Source organism: Gadus chalcogrammus, chromosome 14 (assembly GCF_026213295.1).
Source record: "Gadus chalcogrammus isolate NIFS_2021 chromosome 14, NIFS_Gcha_1.0, whole genome shotgun sequence".
NCBI classification, from domain to species: domain Eukaryota; kingdom Metazoa; phylum Chordata; class Actinopteri; order Gadiformes; family Gadidae; genus Gadus; species Gadus chalcogrammus.
Window position 1 is genome coordinate 8,929,158 of NC_079425.1, and position 14,816 is coordinate 8,943,973.

Sequence of the window (14,816 nt, forward strand, 5' to 3'; positions counted from 1 at the left end):
AGACGTGAGAGGGCGAATGAGGAATTGCCGAGAACTGATGGCGGTCAAAGCCAATTAAATGCATGGTCAGAGGAGAACGGCTATCATTTAGCAACCAGCAACGAGCGCTGGAGCTAGTCAATGAACAGCAGTGCATACAATAACGACACTTTTATTTATTTTTAGACCTAAGTCTAGGAGAGCTTAAAAGTCCTCAAGAGGACTCCTAACTCAGTAAGACCTATTCACAAAGAATCGTAAAATGCCTGCGAGACGAAATGTTAGGGTATTAAACTTGTTGTGGAGTTAGTTTGCGATGCAATAACATCCCCGACTAACAGGAATAATCAGATTAGTCCCGAAATAAAATGTTTGGCCACACTACGTTATTTAGCAACAGGGGTAATGCAACTTTGCAATGCCGACGATTTAAAATTATCGCAACCATCATTCAGCTGTGCCATAAACTTTCCTTTGGACATTCAACAATTACACAGGATCAAAGCCAACTTCATGGCAATTCCAGGTAAGTATATGCCGTGTAGAGCCCTATAAAAAGCCACACCCGGTTTAATTGGGCTCCTACGCACAAAAGGCACAGTGTGGGGATGTTGGAAGCCTCTTTTATTGTAAGGATGCAGACAATGAAAATGGTGCTCCATGCTGCAATGCGTGGAGCACCACATGCGCCTCCTTTTTGAAAAGTCGGACAAACGGACCTTCGGACCATATTGATTTCTCAATGCACAACAGGTATTCAGCCTCACCCAGCCCAAGAGTCCCATCAGTCAAGACTCAGGCCACGTTTATACGTAGCAGGGTATTTATAGAAACGAATATTTCCCCCCCTCCGTTTTCAAAAATAACATTGTGTGCACACAACATCGTTTTCAAAAAAGTTGTCGTTTACATCAAAACGGATAAATACGCCGTTGGGACATTATAACTATGCCAAACCTATGGGCGGCAGTGTAGGGAGAAGGATAAATCCATGCAAGCCAATCAGAATCCTCAGAATCAACAACAACGAATAACACGAGCGTCTTCCTGTAACAAACAAACTGTAAACATAGGGCGCTCATATGACGTTAAGCATTTCCTGGCGCATAATATGACGTTTCAGAACCTAAAACCCCGTTTCTACCCGTTGATACGACAACACGTAACCGGCGTTTTCAGAAATCTCCACTTTGGCCGGAGTTTTTAGAAATGATCGTTTTCTGTGAGAAAAACAGCGTTTTTGTGTAAATGAGAGGCCAAACCGTGTGAAAATATCTGCGTTTTCCCTTCGTGTAAACGGGGCCTCAGGCCAGGTGAGGCTGCTTATGCCAGCCATCATCCACATACACTCCCAGTGTCTCACCTGCACTGTGATTGCCTCCCCAGTCCCTGATTCGTCTCACCTGTGCTCCCTCATGTATAAATTGCCCTTGTTTCCATTTGTCTAATGTCAGTTCGCCTTGCGTCCCCTGGGTATTGTCAAGCCTCAGTATTTGCTAGTGTTTTGTGCCCAGATACTTGCAGATACTACTGCATGTAATTGTGTTTTGTATCCTCCTTAGCGGGCACCTTTTGTTATAATTTTTTATCCTCCATGAGAGCGTTTTTGTTGACATTTTCTAGTAAAGCGTTTTTGGTTTAAACATACTGCCGTCTTTTGAGTTTTGATCTGAGTCCCTGTCCCTGAGTCAAGGCTTGACAATTCTAGCTATAATTGGATATCAACAGGTTTTGTCAACAGAACACTAATTGTGTGTTCTGTTCAGTGGGAGATAATTGTTTTATTATTATCAAGGAACATTGTTGGAGTCAGCAGATTTCATGATGGCATCTGATAATTTGAATACAAAATTCACTCACGTAAATTCTCTATTATGAAAGAAATTCAAACAAATCTAGCTTAGATCTTAAGGGGTGCTAATGATATATATATATATATATATATATATATATATATATATATATATATATATATATTTATATATATATATATATATATATTTATATATATATATATATATATATATTTATATATATATATATATATATATTTATATATATATATATATATATATTTATATATATATATATATATTTATATATATATATATATATATTTAGATATATATATCCGATTGAACTAGGATGATGTCATCTTCCAACAGGTATATCCTTGTCATTTGCGAGGCAAACTGCAGTAATTATCAGAGGAAAATAACTTTCCAAGAATCTATGAGAATGTGATACGATCTTATGTTATTTGGATGATATATGATAATCAGAATTTGCAAAACATTGTTAGGAACATTATGTTAATCAAATCCACAACATCAACAAACAACAGCAATAAACAAACAATTTCAACATACAAACATAAACATTGATCAATGAGTCGCATCGGCTTGCAAAAGATGGAAATCCCTTCTCTGAAAAGACTTTGACATCTTGGGTTATTTTTTTCATCCTCAACTGTCTCAATGGTAACAAATTCACCATCCGGTCACTCGGTTTATTACAATGAAGGTGGGCCGGATGCATTTCATGCATTGTGAATGCATTGTTGTCATGTTAAGGTAAGGTTATATTGTGGGGATACACCATCTAATAGGGAGAAAAACATATTTTCTGTGGTATCTGAATTACTGTCTATAGAAACAATAATCATGAATATAGAAGGGATTAGCTATACATTATATATTGTGGGCTTTTTTTTATTGTTTTATTAAACCTTTACTTTGTAGGTTTTGCCATTAGCAATCTCTAGAGGCTTGAGTTGTAGCTACAGTCATAGCTATTTCATTTTCATATGAATGTCATCTGTCATGCATATATGTATCATTATCAGCACTGTAAAGTTACAAACGTTCAGCAGTACACCTAGCCTGATGCCTTTTGAGAATGACAAAGAGATACACAATATATATATATATACATGCATGCATGCATAGAGAAAAAATGGCATAGAAACTATGATAGATACATAGATGTCTTTAGTATGGCTAACATACTGTATATATACAGTATATCCTGATCAATCAGAATGCAGTAGCTGGAAGAGTTGCCTGCTGAATTGTTCCTGACATCATCTTGTTGTCGTCCTCTCCAGACGGAGCCTTCAGATGGCCAGGACCAAAATCAATGTTAGACAAATCGTCTTCAGTCTGTGCACTGAGTTCCGCTCCCTTCTCCTCTTTCCACAAGCGCTCGTACTCCTGCTTGAGCTCCTGGTAGGAGCGGGAGAAGGTGTGAAAGATGGAGGTGGCCGGGAACGCCATGATCAGGATCCCGCTCAGGATGCTAGTTAGCGCCACCATCTGTCCGGGGATGCTGTGCGGCACCATGTCGCCGTAGCCCACTGTCGTCATGGAGATGATGGCCCACCAGTACGACGCCGGGATGCTGCTGAAGCTCTGGTGGGGCGGGGTGGCGGAAAGCGGGGCCAGCTCGCTCTCGGCAAGGTGGACCAGCGGGGAGAAGAGAGCCACGGCCACGCAGACAAACAGCAGGAGCAGGCCGAACTCGCTCATGCTGCGCTGCATGGTAAGGCCCAGAGTCTGCAGGCCCAGGGAGTGGCGGGCCAGCCGCATGACGTACAGGATCCTCAGGGCCCGCAGCAGGCGCAGAATCAGCCCCAGTCTGTCCAGGTAACCGCGACCGTTGCCGGCGTCCAGATGCGTGTCTTCCTGGACCTCCACGGCGAGGCTCACGTAGTATGGCAGGATGGCGATGGCGTCGATGATGTTGAGGGGGCTGCACAGGAAGGCCAGCTTGCTCTGGGCGTTGAAGAACCGCAGCACAAACTCCAGGGTGAACCAGGCGACGCAGATGGACTCGACGACAAATATGTTCCGACACTTTTGGGAGCATTCACCCTATTGGAATAAAACAGAAAACATGAGCCATTTACTTCTCGAACTTAATGAAAAAAAAATTCATTAAGCACCTTTCAGTTCCCCATATTCTTGCACCATTCAAATCCCATATTAAAGTTAACAGAAAGTTGGTACGGCTATTATTTTCACGAATCCTCCCTTTCTGCTTATAAACAAAATGTAGCCTCTTCCCCCACAAGAACGTTGGTGTATTTGAGTGTCTGTGTTTACATTTCTTAGTGTTAGGACAGGCCAGTGCCTCTCCAACTGATAAAATGTGTTATTTCCAACAATCCTCCATTGGTTTATGTCCCAACAAGGACCAACCAACCGGGACGTCTGGGACACAGCCAGGGGCCGTATACCTTATCAAGGGAGACTGCCTCTGTTCAGATATAACCAATGTTCCTTCTTAACACACACCTTGGATTCTTCCTCTCTGAGATCAGGCATGGTGCTGATGCACAGACTGATCACGGTGATGGCCACCATGACGACGGAGAAACACGCAAACGCCTGGCCCGCGGGGCCCGAGTGCGGGTTCTCCATGACCTCCCGCAGCACCCCTATCGCTCTCTGGTAGCCCCCCGCAGCCTCTAGGGGTAGCGCCTTCTTCAGCACGCTCCTCCGCTGCCTCCACTCCTCCTCCTTGCGCTCCCGCTCGGCCACCTCCTCCACCCGGGTGGTCATGCGGCGCCGGCAGCAGCGCTCCATGTGTCCGGGCTCCACGCCCCAGTAGTCCAGCTCGTCGTGGAGCGCCACGGCGCACAGCTCCCGCAGCAGCCGCAGCTTGCCGGCGGCCAGGAAGTTGAGGACGACCCGGAAGGCGGTGGGGTTGCGGTCGAAGAAGAACTCCTTGCGGGCGTCGTCGTAGTCGTCGCAGAGGCACGCTATCTCCTCGGGGCTGGTGCACAGCCGCAGCCGGCCCAGCCTGCTGTGGGGGAACTGCTCCAGGGTGCTCCAGGGGAAGGCGTAGCGGTTCCCCCCCACGTTGACCAGCGCCTGCAGGGCGGGGTCCACGGCGTGGCATGCCTCGGGCGCACGGAGCAGCCGGGCACGCTGGAAGTACGCGCCCTTGATGGTCTCCGTCTCGGGGATCTCGGTGAAGAAGCGGTCCAGGCTGCTGTCATCACTGCTGCTGGAGTAGGTGCTGAAGTCATTGTTGGCGTTGCTGATGATGGGCATTCTTCCAGGATGTCTCTTCGGTGGCGACAGCAGGTGTACGGAGATTGGGCACGAGGGCACACAGGAATCCTGGTCAATTCTGATCATAAAGGAAATACAATTCCAAATCACTTTGTTTGGTTGCACACAGAATCGGTAGATGATATCTGGGCATGCCTTGTGCATCACAAATATGGTTCATGAGCTTATTGTTAATCACAAACACTCTTACCTACAATAATGAGTGTTTTGACATTGAGTTTACTTTGTTTCTCCTGGTTTGAGAAGTAGACCTTAGGTCAGTTATGTTAGGCATTGCATAATCAGTCAAGCTATGACATATGCAGCCATGTTTATGCAGTAATTAAAATACAATTTTAATTGTCATATATTTATTATTCACTATGCTAATTAAGGTCTAAACAGATCTCCTTCCTATTGACTTCAGAAATTGAATGGCTTTCGCTTCTAAATTGGCACGAGTAATTCGATGCCAAATCGATTCTAAATAGAAATAAGGAATTGTTTTGAGTATCCACTTACCTTATATAGGCCCAGTGTGTGGTATTAATCCCTTACTGGTAGCATAATAACAATCCATAGGCCTACATAACACGATTTCCAATCGCTGAAAAAGAAAATCTATATATCGTATTAAAAATTAGAAATAAAAACAGAAGCTAGAGAATAACATTGCGTCGATTACCTAAAACTGAAAAACAACCCTGAAACCAGAAGCAGCTTTATTCGTATCGTGGCAACTTGATGCTTGAAGGTGAACCTGAAGTTCGCACCGAGTCGCTCCACAGCATCAAAACAAAATCAGCTGCACCCCCGATTATTCGTTGAAAGCAGTCCGGGGTTCAAATAGTTCAATGTTAATCGGGTCTTTAAGTGCAGCTACCGTTGTTTCGTGTTAAAGTCCCAACGATGTGTAACCTAAAAAACGATTAGGTTTTCTAACGTCCTGAGAAACGCTGCTGAAATATATTCATCTGGTTGGTGGGATGATCCTCCTCTCTCTCTCTCTCTCTCTCTCTCTCTCTCTCTCTCTCTCTCTCTCTCTCTCTCTCTCTCTCTCTCTCTCTCCCCCCCTCTCCCTCCCCCCCTCTCTCTCTGTCTCTCTCTCTCTCTCTCTCTCTCTCTCTCTGTCTCTCTCTCTCTCTCTCTCTCTCTCTCTCTCTCTCTCTCTCTCTCTCCCCCCCCTCTCCCACTCCCTCCCCACCCCCCCTCTCTCTCTCTCTCTCTCTCTCTCTCCCCCCCTCTCCCACTCCCTCCCCCCCCCCCCCCCCCCCCCACCCCCCCCTCGCTCTCTCGCTCTCTCTCTCTCTCTCTCTCTCTCTCTCTCTCTCTCTCTCTCTCTCTCTCTCTCTCTCTCTCTCTCACTCCTGCTATAGAAGACACATGGCCTATAAGCCTTTGTTCTAATACACCAAAACCACAGCATTTAATGAGGAAATAGATATCCAAATACAGAGGGATTATTTGAGTAAGAATACAAATCATATTATGTCAGACTGCAAGCCTGGCGATTAAATGTACTTTTTCCACAAGAGAGGAAAACATTTGAATCTCTCTCTTGACTTCCCTACTCCACATTGTTGGTTACATATTGTTCTCAAAATATTTTACTAATGTACACCCTTGTTGTTGCAGACACGTGACCCTTTACCAGCACAAAACATTTTGGGGCAGGAAATGTAAGTCCATTTGCATGTTTTTTAATAAACATTAACATTAAACTCTTGGTGTGGATAGTCGGAGAACAAGTGGAGTTGTGCCTCACTAATGGGTGTTGTCTTTCATTAGGAACATTTATTAAGTATTCAGAAATACATAATTCTATTCAGGTGGTATAGATTCTGAGTTCTTCCTAGTACCCCCTCCAGTCCTTCAATACCTGTGTGTATTCTTGAAACATTGGAATATAGGATTTTGGTAAAGCCTTAGGGTTATTGACCTTTCTTTTTAAGTATAGACACATAAACCCAGTTGTCTCATAAATCAGTAATGTTAATCTGGACCCGGGATTAGAATTGGAGGAAACATCCAAACATTGAGGGATTATCTGATCAGAAACAAAGCTTCTATCTCTTTATTATTATTATCCCAGACTGCAATGTTAATCTCCTTAAAGAGATACATGTTTCATGGTTTGCTATCTGGTAGTACACTTGTTTAGCTAACATTTAGGTGCAACATTCATACAAGACGTTGTTGCTTAGGCTGTTTTGCAGCATCCTTTGCCCCAATTACACTGACAACATTGGAGGTTATCATGCATCACTGGAATCACTGACTCTTGAAAATTGTCCCTGCTCATTTAATTGGAAGCCATTGCCATGGGAGCTACTCTCCAGAACGACTGATTAATCACTTCACCCACTGCCACTTGGTACACACTCAGCCCCTGAGCTTCCCTGTCCTGTCCTGGGCATGTTTTAGTATTGGTGCCCAGCCATGTTTTGTATAATGTATATATACATATTTTGTCTGAAAACATTGTTGTTTAGGAAAACAGTAGTAGAGTTTGATGAGTGACAATAGGATGAATTGAACAGTTATAATAAAGTAACATTTCAATGTTAATAATATTTGAATGATTTAAGTACATTGATAAACACAGGTGTCATGCATGGTAGCTTTCGCTTCATTAAGCATTCAGGACTTGTTTGTGACGTCACTTTTCCCTAAATGCACACCCCTCAGAGGCATGCAGTAGCTCAGGGGGTAGAGCGATTGAACTTGTAAGTTGAAGGTTGCTTGTTCGATACTTGGCTCCTCCTAGCTGGGTCGAGTTGTCTCTGGGCAAGTCGCCCGCCTGCTCCCGATGAGCTGGCTCTGTCTTTGTTTGGTCAAGGTTGACACCGCGTACAGTGTGTGTAAAGAAAATAATGGTTTTAGGTTACTTTGCATAAAAGCATCTTCCAAAGGCACTACATGTAAATGTAAACCTCTCTGTGTCCTGTTTCCTGTGCCCGGACAGAGAGCATGTTTGCTAGGATGCTGTCACTCGATCACGCAGGGTGTTCTCAAATTATATGTGCCAGGGTTCATTTTACACCTAATACCGGCCAGCCCCTGAGCTCTGTTCTCAGTTTACATTTGGTGGAGAGAAAATATCAATGCCTACCCTCTCCAAACGCTTCATAGTGTTGTTATGAACATTGCTGTTTTGGGAGATATTATTGCCATTGTATGCTTGTGGTCAATATACAATATATCCCAACTAATTAAATCTGCGTGATTTAATTAGTTGGGCTATTGATTTGCGTAATTGAAATGTTAAACCAGCCAGAGGGAGTTGATTAATCTTCCATACTTTTTAGCTGGAAACTGGAAACTGAAAATGTGAGATGATGACATTTTTTAAGTGGTTAAATTGTTGTAATTGATTTCCTCTTCAATCAAGCCCAAGAGGAAAACAACTTTGGCTAATCCTGGCAGGGATTGGACTCCCTTGAAACCATCAACAATATAAACAATACGTAAGGCAATCAGACCAAAGCAGGCAATGAGTGTAAAGGAAGATTACAACAAATGGGCACAGGATAGGACATAACGGAACTTGTAAAATGCATGGTATATAATCAAATGCTTATTGTTTGTTGTCAGAGGGGAAGTCGGGAGTGAGGAACACGCCACTAAGCTTACATAATGAAGTTTCTTTAATATCCAGGTCAATGGCACAAAAAAGAGAAGAAAACACACACACACCCACACACACACCCACACACACACACACACACATTACGATGGAGGATGGGCAGAGCGGAGAATGGAATTTCAATTACACATGCAACTCTTTGAATGAAACGCAACCCCTTGCTCAGGAATGAGGAAGGAGTAACCAGGCTACCAAACTCTTAGTGTTATATTTTTACGTTTTTTAAACGTATATGTTAAACGTGTGGCCTATTATGGAAGACATATATTTCAAGGTCATATTGGTCATGTTTCTTGCTATAACACACCTAACCACAAAACGATCCGGTAACGATCACATTGGGGTACCCAGCCGAGGGAAAAATTTGTGTGTGGTCTCCCCCTGTGTCTGCCACACCCCCTGTCTACCTCTGTGCTGCGCCTACCACACCTCAACTGTTCACATCTGGCCTGCATCAGCTCATCAACTCCCCTTCAAATACACCGGGTTTCCCTGCAGTCATCATCACCAGATCGTACTTCAGCGATAGTTTTTTGTAACCGGCTCAAGTATTTTCTAACACTTCCTAGTTGTTATTCTCCTGTTGAAATCATGTATCTGGCCTTTGTTTCCTTTTGCCAGTGTTTTTGTGGATCAACGCCTCCAGCCTGCCTGCTTCATTTCTTCCAGCCTGAAGCTCCCCACTCTCCAACCTGACCCCTGCCTCACCCCTGGTCTGCTCCAAATAAACCTTGTCATTAGTAACCCAACTCCAGTCCTGTCTCTCCAGTCCTATAGAAATTGAAAACTGCATTTAGTGCTACATTTTTTGCTTATATTCACGGGCGTAAAGGCAGCCTGAACCGATTTTTAGTGTGCGATGGAGCTGGGTTTCAGCTGTCCTGATGTCAGTGAGGAGCTCGTTCCGCCATTGTGAACCCAGGTCTCGTACTGAGGGACTAACAAGCTGTTTGGCAGTCATAGGGTGACTTGCACATGTCCTGTAGGATCGGCCTGAGACATTTGCAGCATGGCAGGCAAGTACCCATGACCTGATTCGGATTCAAGCATTCAATGATAGCCAGTGCAAAGTGCGAAGCAACAGTGTAGTGTGAGTGAACTTGGTTTAGCTCTAGCTTTGGAAGTAAGTTTGCTCACTGGATGAGCAGTAGGGCTCTGTAGGGACCCTTCGGCTAGGTGGGGCTGAACACCTATTGAGACTGCACACCTGTGCAATGAGTTATCGATGTGCATAGGTTAAACCAGCCATTCCCACACCTGCTCTATGCCCCATTGACAAAAACTCAGCAATAAACTGGTTTCAATTTCTACAGCCTGTCTGCTGGATTTGGAGGAGCCCAGTAAAGCCAGCTAGGTGGAGGGTGGCAGCTAGGTGGCTTATGCGCCCCTGACAACGCTACACCCATTTGTAGAAAATATGTCTCGATGGACAGGGCAAATTTATCCAGATATCACAACCATATCCATGAGATGGATTGTTTAGTGTTTGCCAAATTGGTTTATTAAGCGATTGTAGTAGGCCTATACAACTAAATTACTCCCTAAGGGTGGATAATTAGGTACAATTCTAAAACTTCAAACTGCTTTGGTAAAACATTTCTGTAAAAGTTGGACGCAAGAAAGCCGAAACAGATGGCTCTTTGCATTTATTCAAAATCGGAGCTCTGTAAACAAATATGTCTCTATAGTAATAGTAATTCTTCCTGAAATACATGTTTGCCTCTGTGGTCGATCTAACGCTTCTGGGAGCCAATAAAAACCTTTGATAAGTCATAATAAAAATAATGACTCATTATTGTGCATTTAAAGATGTATATTATTACATTGCAGCATTATTTGGGGATGACAATACAAGACTTCCATGAATGTGCATTTGAAGGAGAGTTTGCTTTGTATTCCAGCTGGCAAATTTCTATAGGCTACTATAGATCCATTTCAAAACACGTTCCAAGTAGGCTATATGACAAAGCATAATACATCCTGGAATGAGTGAAGCTTGCCTGCTGACATGTTAAAATGACTGCCACAACTGCCATGAGCAAAGAGCAAAACTATTTGTACATAGTGTAGGCTACAGTAGATGTACATTATGCCATGAGCAAAGAGCAAAACCATTTGTACATAGTGTAGGCTAAGCCTAATCAATATTGAATGAAGTAGGTTACTGTACACTCTTTGTCACTGTACAGAGTAGTCAATATGTTTTGCTTGTACAACTGCCATGAGCAAAGAGCAAAACCATTTGTACATAGTGTAGGCTACAGTAGCCTATTCAATATTGAATGAAGTAGGTTACTGTACACTCTTTGTCACTGTACAGAGTAGTCAATATGATTTGCTTGTACAGCACCTTAAAAAACTCACTGTAGCCTATATTCATAGGCACACCCAGCCTCGCTTTCAATATAACACACACTCGCATTCTGTAATCACTGTCAGTAAATAATAATATGAAAACAATATAAAATATCTTCCAGCAAGAAAAAATTATCTGATTACTGTAAATGGATAAAGGTCAACAGATGCGCAATGCAGGGTTCTCCATTTTTGAACTGAGTTCAGAGTGAGATTTTGTCGGCGGGGGGGGGGGGGGGGGGGGGGGGGGGATATATTACAAATTTGTCCACAGACATGGTGACTAATGTATGATAGGCATTATTGGCCCTTTAAAGGATATTGGCCTAAGCAACACCAGTAGAGGCAGGGCCGTTGCTACAATTCCTGGGCCCCTAGACAAGATTTACTGATGGGCCCCCCTGCGCTGAATTGTTGACGGGGGGGTGGAAGGAGCACATTGTTCACGGGGGAGAAGGGGTGTACTATGGAAGTACTATGGGCTGGTGATATAATAATAATTTAGAATAAGAAAAAAAAAATTTTTTTTTTTTTTTGTGGGGCCCCCCTGGGCTGTGGGCCCCCTGAATCGTCATCACCTTTCACCCCTTATCGACGGCCCTGAGTAGAGGCATATACTTTTCCCTGAACTTTAAAACGTTGCAAACGTGCAAAACATACATTATATTTATGTGGCATTCAGTCCAATGCTTAAAAATATATCTGTGGCATTCAGTAGGCCAATGCTGTGGTAAAGTGTGCAAAGTATGAGTATGAATATTTGATGGAGTATGAGTAAGTGTTTCCTTCTGTTACATAGATAGAACTTTATCAATCCCCTGCAGGAGAATGGAAAAATGTGTTAATGTTTGTCCCTATAAAACAATAATGGTAAAAAAATAATACAAAACATGGCGGTAACTCTAAAGTCAAACCGTCCAATCTGAAGGCTTTACTTAACCACTCCCCCTACTCACTTCCACCAATGCAAAGCGAACAGAACTGAGTAGGGGAGGGCGTAGCCCAACTAGTTTGTGACAGACCCAGAGGAACGCAACGCAAATTAAATGTGAACATGTATTGAGGCTTTAATAAAATCCCGGACGATTTTGAAATTTCACCCGGACGCATTTGATTCCTACCCTTCCACTGTTAAATAGCGGCGCAAGTTGTGTGGCGTGTGAATGGGTTGAATTGCGTGCGTCTCACGGAGAGCCCTGCGCAATGTTCAGCTGTCAGAAATGTGTTGTAATCACTTGTATTCCTCATTGCTCTCAGGCTGTGAGGAAATCAGCAGCCCGCGATCGCAGCTCCTTTGATGTGAACGCGCACAGAGCGCATAGTTCAGAGCCGGACAATCATGTCGTAGTAAAGCCCTCAGGTCTACTCTGCATGTATTAAAGGCACACTATGCAACTTTTTTAGCCAAAATTACATTAAGTATGCAGGTTGAGAGTTGTGCTGATGGTTCTGCATCCATTTCTGGGTCGATTGGTGGGTGTGTCATTTTCCCATGTGGCCTCTACAGTGAAAAAGCGCATATGCAACTTGATGTGTTCGGACCGAGCGCACCCGGATGTGTCGCGGCGGAAGTATCCCCGAAAATGTAGTCAGATTGTAGTTTCGAAAATGCTTTACGGCACAGACACACACCCAAACATGGCACCGGCTAGATATAAACAGCCAGTTGCGAGGCAATTGTTGCATTCATCATGGATCAATCGACTAATGGTACGGCCACACCAACCGCGTTACTCGCGTTGGATAACGCGAGTAACGCGCCTAACCTGACGCTTGATCATTGTGTGTCACAAAAATGGTTCAACGCGCCCAACGCGCCTGTGGCTGCGCTAGAGTCCGAGGTAGGAAACCCAAACGCCGCCGTGTTTGGGTGCGTGATAGAGTTTAGATCGGGTTAGATTAAATAATCTCGGATATAAATAACGATCTCATCTCATCGTCATCCGTTTTCCGGGGTCGGGTCGCGGGGGGAGCAGCTCAAGCAGGGGGCTCCAGACTTCCCTTTCCCGGGCCACATTGACCAGCTCTGACGGGGGGATCCCGAGGCATTCCCAGGCCAGTGTTGAGATATAATCTCTCCACCTAGTCCTGGGTCTTCCCCGAGGTCTCCTCCCCACTGGACGTGCCTGAAACACCTCCCAATGGAGGCGCCCAGTGGGCATCCTTGCCAGATGCCCGAACCACCTCAGCTGACTCATTTCTAAGTAAAGGAGCAGCGGCTCTAATCCGAGTTCCTCACGGATGACTGAGCTTCTCACCCTATTGCGAGACGCCAGCCACCCTTCTGAGAAAACTCATCTCGGCCGCTTGTACCTGCGATCTCGTCCTTTCGGCCATCACCCAACCCTCATGACCATAGGTGAGGATAGGAACGAAGATCGACCGGTAGAACGAGAGCTTTGCCTTGCGGCTCAGCTCTCTTTTCGTAACAACGGTGCGGTAAAGCGAACGCAATACCGCCCCCGCTGCTCCGATTCTCCGGCCAATCTCACGCTCCATAGTACCCTCACTCGCGAACAAGACCCCGAGGTACTTGAACTCCTTCACTTGGGCTAAGGACTCATAAATAACGATAATCGGGTTAAATAACTTCACATGGTGTGTTTCCAGCATTCGTAGTGTTGATCAGCAGAGAAATAGTCCGCAAAGACGTTGAGGTTGCTTAGCAACCAGAGACTCTGTCCATGCAAGTGAACGGAGCGTTCACTCTTCGTCATAACTATCAAACCAAACATCCTTCACATTCACCGAGCGAACATTATGAAAGTAAAATGCAAATTTCTCGCTAAAAATGTTTCCATAAACGCATTTAATGGCGTAACTATGTTACTATTTCCACCCAGAATAAAGAAAGATGTCGGCCGTATGCTTCTGTGCAAGGGTCACTACTCTCTGCCAGTGACGTCGGGTCAAGCTCCACGCTGATTTATGTTTATTGCAATACAAATACACCATTTTAAAAATGTATAACCTTGCCTACACTTTATGAACATTTACTTCGGACATGGCTCCACGCATTCGCCGGCTTCTTTGAAAACAAATGCACATGGCTCGCGTAGAAGTGCATGGGGAAGGGTCGTCAACGAGTTGTTACGACAGTGTTGTGAAATATCTACTACGAAGCTGTAGGGGGCGCTGTGTAGAGAAATGTGCGTGCCAAAACCAAGAAAACAGCGAAGAAATTCCCGAAGTTGCATAGTGGGCCTTTAACTGTGGATAAACATCAACTGCACTGAAGTCATCATAACTTCATAAGTTCTCATTTTCAAATGATTATGAATACTATTATTGTTATTTGAAGCCGTGTCAGTCTTGACTGTGGGTGGTGTGGTCCTCAGTAATATTTCTGTCTACATTATCAAACGGAAGAACTTTTATTATGAAGCGCACAGGGCAATGAAGCACGCTAGCCAATAAGAGGACCCGCCCACCGGCGGAAACCAGATATTGAGTGGTAAATTCGTTTCGCTCAGTAAGAACCAAAAAACGAATAAACAAACTGAAATTTAGATTTTCGTTTTCTTGTCAAAACGAAAAAACGAAAAAACGGCTTGTTTTCTGGTTTCTGCTTGCGTCAATTATTCCCAGAAAACAGAGTAATAAAACGTACCTTGCTCCGAGCAATTGGCTTAACTGATTGGATTGTTTAATGTGACAACCAGATTGTTTTCTTTATTTTTTATTTTTTGTATTTACATTGATAGATTGATTGATTGATTGTCTTTATTTCGAACATGCAAGCAATAAAAAACATGATTATTAATCAATTAATGATTATC

General features: G+C 43.9%; 1 protein-coding gene across 1 annotated transcript; it reads right to left on the minus strand.

The window, feature by feature from the left end:
* Positions 1–3,014: 3,014 nt before the first annotated feature.
* On the minus strand, positions 3,015–5,071 carry LOC130403647 (potassium voltage-gated channel subfamily G member 4-like). Its single transcript, XM_056608064.1, has 2 exons — positions 4,275–5,071; positions 3,015–3,851 (listed from the first exon to the last, which is right to left on the minus strand). Exons 1-2 carry the CDS (start codon positions 5,034–5,036, stop codon positions 3,015–3,017), a joined length of 1,599 nt encoding a protein of 532 aa, XP_056464039.1. The 5' UTR covers positions 5,037–5,071.
* Between the last annotated feature and the right edge of the window lie 9,745 nt (positions 5,072–14,816).

Bases quoted from the DNA above. Each gene is read 5' to 3' on its own strand.
- LOC130403647 (XM_056608064.1), bottom strand. From the start codon at position 5,036: ATGCCCATCATCAGCAACGCCAACAATGACTTCAGCACCTACTCCAGC. The intron at 3,852-4,274 runs GTGTGTGTTAAG...TTATTCCAATAG, and splicing joins TCAGAGAGGAAGAATCCAAG to GGTGAATGCTCCCAAAAGTG.